Below are 9,387 nucleotides of genomic sequence, written 5' to 3' on the forward strand. Positions count from 1 at the left end.
CCCTGGGAAGCCCAGCTCAGCTCTTGCTCGCAGCCAAAACCCCCTCGTCCCGGTTCCCGCTCCTCTCAATATATTATTACTATTATGTGCAAGTAGTTTTGCATCAGAAAACGCCGAGCCCTCCTCTCTCGCCCTGCAGCTCCAGCCCCACGTCCGCCCCTGCTTGCGCCTCAAAACGTTCCTCCAGCCCCGGGGTGTCGTGGAGAGCAAAGCGTGAGGGTAGCTATTAGACAGGAAAGACTCCACCGCCCCCCTCCCTCCCCAAACCCCGGCCCTCTCCCTCGCACACACCCCCTGCCCGCGCCGTCGGCTGCAAGGACAGTCCGCAAAAGGGCCAGGTCACTCGTCGCCCTCCTCCTCGTGGTGGTGGTGGCTGGAGGCAGGAGGTTCTTCCACCTCCTGTTGATGGTGGGCATAGTGATGGGGGCCGGGACCTTCAGCGGGCATGTTCTCCTCCGCGTTCAGGTAGACGTTGAACAGGGCTCCCTCGTGGCTCGGCTCCTTCCCGCAAGCCTGGCAGCTACAGTGAAGTATCTTCTCCACCAGTTTGTCAACCCTGGGGATCTCGTCGTTGCCTGGACAGTCCAGTGTCACCTGGGTAGAGGGACGAGGACACAGCAAGTTGAGCATGTGGGCTCAACGCCCGGATGGCCAACCTGTTGCAGGAGGTCTGATCTGCAGACTTGGGGTATTTTAAGCCAGAAGCGATGATTTGCCATCCATATAAACAAACCTCCGCAGTCAGTCTGCAAGGCAAGAGTTCTCTGGGAATGTCTCGCAAGGTCACAAGCTGCAGAGACACAGGGAAAATGCACCGACTCAAGCGGGACGCTGCTCCCAGGCACTACTGGCACACAAATACCAGCGGTAACTGCAAAGGTCACCCACAAGCCACATTGCTGGGCATCTCAGACAGTTTGGACTAAACCATCTGCCCAAATGTCTGAGTTGAAAGCAAAGCAGAGAGCTGGACTCAGGCTTGCCTCGAATTTATGGCTCAGGGTTTATGATTCTGCCAGGATCAAGGGTGGCATGAAACCATGAGGTCTGAGGGTGCCTGGCAGACGGGCTGTGGGAAGCACGTCTGGACACCAAAGATGGCAAAAACTCCCAAGGGGGAGGAGGCGACAAAAGGAGCGGTGGAGAGAACGGGCACGCGGGATGAGCACAGAGATGAATAATGCAGGGACTGACAGGGGATGCTTCTGCAAACAGAGTGATAAATGTATCATTCATCACAGCAGTCACGTTGCTTCCAGCAGCCTCTTCCACCCAGGCATCTCCAGACAGGGTACAGTCACTGCGAGAGACCCTGGATGGAAACTACGAGTGGGAAAAGCTCAGGGGAGGAGAACGACTGGCCCTAAAGTGCTGGTAGAGCAGAGCTGAGAGCCCCTGAGTGAGGCCCCGCGGAAAGAACCATGGAGCAGGCAGGGATACTCACGATTTCCCACATGGATTGGGCTGGCATGCAGGAGTCGCAGTGAACCAGGGACTCTGTGGACTGAGGGAAGGTGTTTGGGACGCTGTAGCTGAAACACTGTCCCAGACAGGCCCTGCAAAGACAACAGGCGGGATGAGGGCTCAGGGGAGGTGCCTGCTCTCCCCAACAAAGGCAGACCTTGATGATCTTTGAGGTCTCTTCCAACCATAATGATTCTATGATCCTATTCTATGATTCTAAGGAGATTTGACCTTCCACTGAGACAGGCAGAGGCAGGACATTGTGCCTGGCTTCTTGTGCGAGTGACAGTCCCCAAAGCCACTCTCCAGTGTCATCAGCAAATGGAAATCAGCTGCATCCAGCTCCGCACTGAGGGTGGATCCGTACCTGTTCTGGATGGACTTGGACTCGCAGCCGCTGTGCCCCACGATCTGGGTGATGTTCTTTGCCTCACACCAAGCGCTCTTGTCCGGGAAGAGGGCGAGCTTGTTTATGGGGGGTGGTGCGGCCAGGAGCAGCGCTGGGAAGAGGGCACCAACCACGAACCATAACATCATGGCCAGCTCTGCCAAAATCCTACAACTGCAGACAGAGAGCAAGGCGTTAGCAGGAAAGAAAACAGGCAAGCCGGCCCATTTCTCCAACCCCAGGGCTGCGACAAGCACAGGTACGTCCTCCCCGTCTGTCGGTGCTCACGTCTCCCTCCACAGCCACTGCTGTGGCCAGGAAGGCTCCCCAAAACCACTGCCCGGGGAGTGGGACACGCTCTGCCTCTGCCCTCTTCAAAACAAGCTCTGGGGCAGGCAGATACCTGCACTACTTCTCCCAAGCTTTGTGCCAGGAGCAACAGCAAGCTTTTCATCATTTCCCACCCAAAACTTGGCCGGGAGAAGCTTGCAAAACAAAAGCATCACCGCCACGGGCCGAGCCAGGTCGGAGAAGTCACGGACAGCAGAAATGTTTTTATTTGTGGAAGGAGCAGACTTCCTCCCTTCCTTTTCTCCCACCTTAAAGAGCCAAAGGTGGCCTTGCTGCCAGGCTTCCCAGAGAACAGGGACCGTTTTCCTGGGAAGGAGAAGGCGCTCTCCCCCGAGAAGCTCGCGGCAGGTGTCGCTGCAAGGCAGCAGCAAGCAGGGAGATGTGCAAACCTCACTCCTCAAACCCGCAGAAAAGACCGATACAGCCTTGATTTTTACAGAGCCACTCAAATTCAGCAAACGGTGACTCTGAGGAGGGGAACTCGGTCTGCAGACAAAGGGGGGTCCTTTTCATAGCAAGCACAAACCTCGCTCGCAAAGGCGGTGGGCCGAGAAGGTTACGGACCACCCCCACGCAGCGTTTCCTTGCGGCCAGCTCTGCTCTCCAGCCAAGGTGCCGGCATTAACACTCCCAATCACTGGGGAAAGGCAGATGGAAAAGCAGCGTAGAAATAAGGAAATTTTTTCCTTTGTGGAGTTTGGATGGAGTCGCAGTGAAAGGCAGACATTTATACTTTCTAAAATATTTGTTAGAACCATGTTATTTGTTATTTCCTTCTGTTTATTTATCCAGACAAAGATCCAAAGCCCACACTGGAAAGACTCCTGTTGATTCCCATGGCTTGTGGGCCCAGCCCTCTAACGCTCGCCGGGGAAGGAGAGGAAAAATGCCGTTTCTCTGACACGGGTGTCAGAGGCAGCTCTGCGGCGGGGGCTCCCAGCCGGGCGTTCAGTCTGTCTGCGTGGTCTTCACCAACACATCCTCGGCGGGAGGACCACCACGTTTATCTAAACGACTGAGACGGCCCACCAAGCACCTCTCCCAGCTCCAGCTCAGGTATTTTAAGGCCATCATGGGGCAGAGGGGTTTGCCCTGTTACCCCTCCACTGAGCCCAACCTCCTGGATCTGAACCAAGAGAGGGACAAGAGAGAGATGCTTCCCCATCCTCCATCCCAAGGCAGCCAAAGAAGGGCATCCTCATTCCCCGGCCCCGGGATCTCCGGAGGAATCAGGCGGGGTCTCTGCTACATTTTCTTATTTCCTGGTGATACAGGAACCATAATGGTGTAAAGCAGCAACACCTTTATAGCCCTGGATTCCTAATCCTCCCAGCACTTGCTCATGTGAATCCCACGGGTCCTGGTGAGAATACCTGCACAAAGCAGGGTTTGCAGGTCTTGGTTTGAGATAAGCAGAGGGGTTTAGGCCCTGAACTTGCACTGCCATTAATGAGAGATGTGTGGTTAAATACCTTTGTCCTGAAGACAACTCTTACGGTTTTACTTCTGCTCCCTGAAATTTTTTTCCATCTCAGTGGGGGAATTCTGCAATTTCTGCTAAGAACACGGCTAAGCTGCACACACACACACACACACACACACGCATGGTTTGCCTGGTTTTCTGAAACGAGCATCACTCATTCCTCAAATGCCAGGAGCTCTGGGCTGAGGAATCCCGCTCCCAAAGGCAAGTCGAAGATCAGAGCTGGGATGTGACCCAAACAGCAATCACAACCCCCCGGGGAACAGCCGAAATTCCTCTGGAGTCAGCACACAAGTTCACTTCCACATGCCCGATTACAGAGTAATTTCCTTCTTTCCAAAGAAAGGTGGTGGCTGGGTTTGTTTTCCAGGTTTCTGTGCACCTCTACTGCAGCAGAGAGGCAAACGTTTCTGTCTGCGCTGACAGTCCTGCTCCCCTGGGACCTTTTTTTTTCCTGGAGGGAGGTGTTCACCAGAGAGGTGTTTCTGCAGCGCTGGTCAGAGCAGACCCAGAGGCATGAAGGATCATCTCCAAGCACCTGGGGTCCCGTCTCCCTCCGACACCGAGAGGAAGATGCCTGAGGTTGTGCTCTGCTAAAGCACAGGACCTGGCCTGGATTCAGGAAAGCACTTAAACATATGCTTAAGCCCTCTTCTTTCCTGAGCAGGGATGTCTTCATAACCAGGGCCCCCAGCAGCACGGCCGCTGGTCCGGTGTGGAGAGGGGCAGCTGGCGAGCAGGGGAACCGGGTACCTCTGCGGAGCCCGACAACCACAACTCTGCCCCATCCTCCAGGGCACTCGGGCGCTGAGCACTGCTATCCCCCGCTGATTTTAAACTGTGGCCTCGAACGGGCCACATCCACACGGTTTTTTCCTTCTCCCAAGAATGCCCTGGAACCCGCAGGGCCACATTTCTAGTAAGTAACAAGGTTTATGCCAGTGCCTAGGAAAACATCTGATGCAGCTGAGTTTGGGAGGGAGCTGGGGCTGGAAACTGCCTGCTCGCAACCGCGGCGTGTTCGCTGGCATAGTTCAAACCAGTCATGCGAACAGAGCTGCCACTAAAACCATTCATCTGACAGCAGCCACAGGGTCGGAGACAAAAGCACCGTGTTCCTTCTCCCCCCTCCCCGGCTGGGAAGGGAAGGGAAAAAGGAAGACAAGGCACCCAAGCAGGTTTGCAAACTCCCGATTAAATAAAGGCATTGAGCACATTCCTCCGTGACAAGCTAAATTACACGTTGCAGCCCCTGAAGGAACAAGTGTGTGCTCCCCGGCGCTGACCCCGGCCCTGGCCTGCCGGCGGGAGCGAGCACTTCCCTGCACACAGGGGCTTCTTTCTCTTCTCCGCACCGGGGCACATTTTTTTCCTGCTAGTCAAAGCTTTTCAAGCAGAAAGTTCGGCTCAGTTCCGGCAGAGCCATCAGCCCGTGAGGGTCTCCCCCCCTCCACCTCCCTCTGCAGGGAACCACATGGCAGCTTCCTCCGCCATCCCTTCAGCACGCATTTGAGAAATCAAATGACTCAGCCCTTGAGCCTGGCACATCCCGGACTTCGGAGACAAACAACTTCTCAGCGCAGGCACAGCTGCAGCCTTGTGGTGAGCAGCCCCGGAGCCCTTTTCCAGTCTGTCCCCATGCCCAAGGAGCTGAGGGGCAAAATGTCCAAGGCCGGTGGGTCTCAGCTGTACCGCCTCAGCATCCCTTCGAGCCTGGCAGAAGTCCTGCCGACGGCTCAGCCTCCCACGAGCCGGGTTTTGAGATCTGGTGGTAGCACACTCAAATGTTTCGTGTCACCTAGAAGAGCTCCTTCCTCCCATCCTGGCAGTCCCGGGGACTCTCAGGAGTCCTGCAAAGCAGGACGGTCCCTGCCAACGCCTGGAAGCAGCTGGGAAAATGTACATCGTTACATCGGCTGGAGGACAATCACGGGAATTACCTCGGAGGCCACGTTCCCACCGTCCAGCCCACAGCTGTTCCCAGCCATTTGGAAACCAAACACTTCTGGAGGAAAATAAAAAAGATCTAATCAGTTTTACCCTCTTTTTCCAGTGGGAAGTTTACACCAGAATACAAGACAAGCCTGCAGGTGGACATGGGGAACATTTCATGAGTAGTTTAATATATTTATAGGTATTTTTCTTATCCAGGATCTTGCAATTTTGCCAAATACGTAAAACCACAGACACAGGTATATTGTGCTCGTGGCCACACACGCAGCATCCCAGGTTCTGAGAGACAAGAAACCCCTAAGCTTTATAAACATTGCTTAGCCAAGGCTCAAGGCCTGTGAATACAGCACAGAAATAGTGTTAGCTCCACGCTGCAGCTAAGGAAAACGAGGTACGAAGCCGGGAAACGGCCTTACCTCAGTGCCTAACTCAGTGATTCAAGTCCCTGTGTGAGATGCAGGAGATCTCAGCAGAGGTGGACAAGGTGAAGGTTTCAGCTCCTGGTCTGGACCAGAGCTGGGACCTCCACCTCCCTCTCCTGCTTCCCTGGACACACAGCTGTCCTGCCCCACGGAGCCACGCGCCGGGCCCCAAGGCTACCCCCCACAAACCTGCCAAGAGCAACCCCAAGTTGGTGTTCGCCATGAATCACAGCAGTACCGGGTCCTGCCTTTGTGTTCAACTAGATATTTGTGCCGTTTTGATGAGAAAAGCTGCTGCACGGCGCTGCCGAGAGAAGAGGAGGCCCCAAAGATGCACTGCTGAGTGCACTGCTCTGTGCCTCAGTTTCCCTGCCAGAGACAGAGGAGCACCGTACGCCGAGTGAGCTGATGGGTGCAGAGAGAGCGGAAAAGCACGGGGAGGTCTTTGGAGTGCCAGGCTTCCTTCGAGGGAAGAGGCTGCCCGGGGCAGGAGGAGAGCGACGGCTGCCAACAGCCCTTGCCCCACACGATGCGGTGCACGTTCCTTGATGGGAAGGTGCTCGGGGGAAACGCGGGGCAGGTGGGAGTCAGGCCGGGACATCGGTGTGGGAGTCACACAAGGACATGGTGCTGCAGGGGTGGTTGCTGCCTGGAGAAGAAAAAGCTCCCCAAGGACTCGGGTGGGATCACTCCTCTGCATGGAGGTGGCCAGGAGCAATCTCGTTGCAGGTGGCTGTAAACGCTAAAAGGCAGCCGATTATTTAGGTGCCTAAAAGGAAGCAAAGCCAAGCAAAAAATGTCTGATTTGGTGGCAAATAGAAGGAAACATGTATCTGTGCCAGAAAGATCCAGGGCATGGCTCTCCTCAGACACAGGATTTTGTCTATACAGTAACTTCTGAATACTGCAGGGAATTGCCTCTTAGGAATCTCGACTCAAATAACATTCGCTTACATGGAACAAAAAATATTATAAGCCAGCATTATTAGCAGGAAAAGTTCAAATCTAAACTGTGAAAACCCGAACACTCACTGTGTACTGGAAAAAAAAAATCAAAACATTTGATTTTATTCAATACTTGTCCTTGTTTAATACTTCCCCCTTTTTTGAAATTCGCATTTAGCTAAAACTTTGCAAAAAACACAAAGTCCAGCGTTCTTTGGGGGACTCTACTGTTGTGCCTGCAATAGCCCAAATTAATCTGATCGATGTCGTGACAATATCGCCAGGGGAGAGGGAAGAGAACTATGCACCGAAAACGGCTAGAGGTAATTCTTCAGGACAGCAAGACAGATGAGCGCTTAACTGAACACAGAAGTCTCTTCTGAGCTGAGAGCTTCAGTCTTGCTGCGCTGAGCTGCAAAATCTGGGAAGAAATAACAAAATAACTAAAAAGGGAACTACCCTAGGAAGAGGTTTGATATTTAACATGCACAAGAATCAATCCTAAAAACTTTTTGATAATGGAGCAAAAGCTGCGTCCTTTCTCACTGTGGACCTGGCTGTCTCTGCTCCTTTCAAAAGCCGGAGATGTTAGAGGTTCCCTTTCCATAACATATTAATTTCCACTCAAGCACGGTCGGGTGATTCAGAGAAATAAAGCAGAAATAGAGAAAAGCAGTGCAGCATTTTTAAAGCCCTCTCCCCTCCCTACTTTGGCCAGAATTTCAAAAGACTTTGGTACACTGGGAGTTTAAATCTGGCTTCTCGACCATGCACTGAGCACTCCAGAAACTCAATTTTGCAGCTGGAAAACAAAAATCCAAGCTCCTTTACCTACAAAAGTCATTGGAAAGCTACCCATGGACTTAGATAGGCTCAGAATGGGGTCCTCAAGGAGCTCTGCTGCAAAAGGGACACACTAATGGCCTGTGGAGGAGGCAAGAGTAACATAAACGGTTTCTGGTAATTTATTTCAATTGCTCAATTTCTTCAGCACTAAGAACAACCACGGCCAGGCAAATGCACCGACCCAGGGCACAGGAATATATCCTGGCCTCACACTGCCCTCCGCTCCCTCTCTTCTTCAAGCACCTGCTCGAAACGGGGGGCTCTGCAGCCCCTACGAGCAGGGGGACAAGCGGGATGGGAGCAAGGATCAGCTGTGCTGGGGACCTGGAAAACAAGCCTGGTACTCCGCTCCGGCAGCTTTGGGGAGCAGCGGGGCTGGGGTGCCTCAGCAAATTGGGGAAAGGGAGAGCGTACGGGCTCTGTCTGAGACCCCATGCGAGGAAGGACCACTCTGCCCCATGTTTTGGCTAGATCGGTCCCCAGCGGTAGGTCGTACCCGAGCGCATCGCAGATAATATGAGAAATAGGCACTTTCAAACACAGCTGTTAGCAGCATTTCAGCCAGAGGCCCTGCTCGCGTGTCTGGACCTGAACAAGGCTCGACTCCCTCCCGCCTCTCCCCTGGAGCTGGTGTTTCCCACACAGCCGCTGCCGCGGAGCGAGCAGGCAGAGCCACCGGCACCGGCAGCACCCTCAGCCTGGCCGGGGCTGAGGCGATCGGCTGGAGCCTTGGCCACGCAGGACGACGATAGCTGTCCAAATACGGACCGTGGATCCAAAACTCTTGGAAAATCCTGTGCACTAACAGACTGCTGCCCTCCGGCTGGGCTGCTCTCTCCAAAGCCGTCCCTGACCCCTGCAAGCAGCAGTTTCCCACCCAGCGTGGAACGGGGCCGACTTTTCCCCCCACCACAGCATTGCTCCTCCAGAGCCTGACCGCTATCCCTCGCCCACGGCAGCACCCGGCTCGCCCCGCAGCGCACCATCACACCGTTTCCCCTTGCAACTGAAGCCACAGGCTCTCCCCTCCTCCTTTTTCGGTGAAAACAGTTTTCACGGGGCCGGCGGTAAAATCCGCACGGCCTCTGGGAAGGGTCCCAGGAGTCGTTCGCGTTTACCCATGTTTGATTTGCGGCAATTTCCCCCGGGAGCGCTTCTCCCAGCAGGGCCAGTTCTGCTTTCACTTAGAGTGAGGTAAACTGGGACCGGCTCCTCCGAATGACTCCACTGGTGCAAATGAGATCAGAATCTGGCACCGCTCATCTTACTCAAAACAAGCATAACTGGAACCAGATAAAACCAGTTCTAGTACATAGTGGCCACCAGGATTATGATTTTTTTAACGCAGCACACACGCCGCGTAAGGCCATCCTGCAGTCAGAGATGGGAGTTGTCTCAAATGCCAACCGCGCTGGCTTTCGGCTCGCTCGGTCATTCATTACCAAACTTGCATAAAAAATCAAGCCCTGTCCTACGCAGCGGGGTTGCGCTTTGCGGGATCAGGTTCCCAGCTGCTGGAGCAAGAGAGGGAAAGA

General features: G+C 54.1%; 1 protein-coding gene across 1 annotated transcript in view; it reads right to left on the reverse strand.

Annotated features, from left to right (window-relative positions):
* Window positions 1–9,387, reverse strand: part of NBL1 (neuroblastoma 1, DAN family BMP antagonist) — a 12,144-nt gene continuing 2,757 nt past the window's right edge. The window contains exons 2-4 of the mRNA XM_009709017.1: window positions 1,832–2,026; window positions 1,445–1,556; window positions 1–594 (exon numbers count right to left, since the gene is read on the reverse strand). Coding sequence (XP_009707319.1) covers window positions 340–594; window positions 1,445–1,556; window positions 1,832–2,026 — 562 coding nt within the window. The 3' untranslated portion in view covers window positions 1–339. The remainder of the gene's footprint in view (window positions 595–1,444; window positions 1,557–1,831; window positions 2,027–9,387) is intronic.

Source organism: Cariama cristata, unplaced genomic scaffold (assembly GCF_000690535.1).
Source record: "Cariama cristata isolate BGI_N322 unplaced genomic scaffold, ASM69053v1 scaffold16781, whole genome shotgun sequence".
In the NCBI taxonomy this organism is placed as follows: Eukaryota; Metazoa; Chordata; class Aves; order Cariamiformes; family Cariamidae; genus Cariama; species Cariama cristata.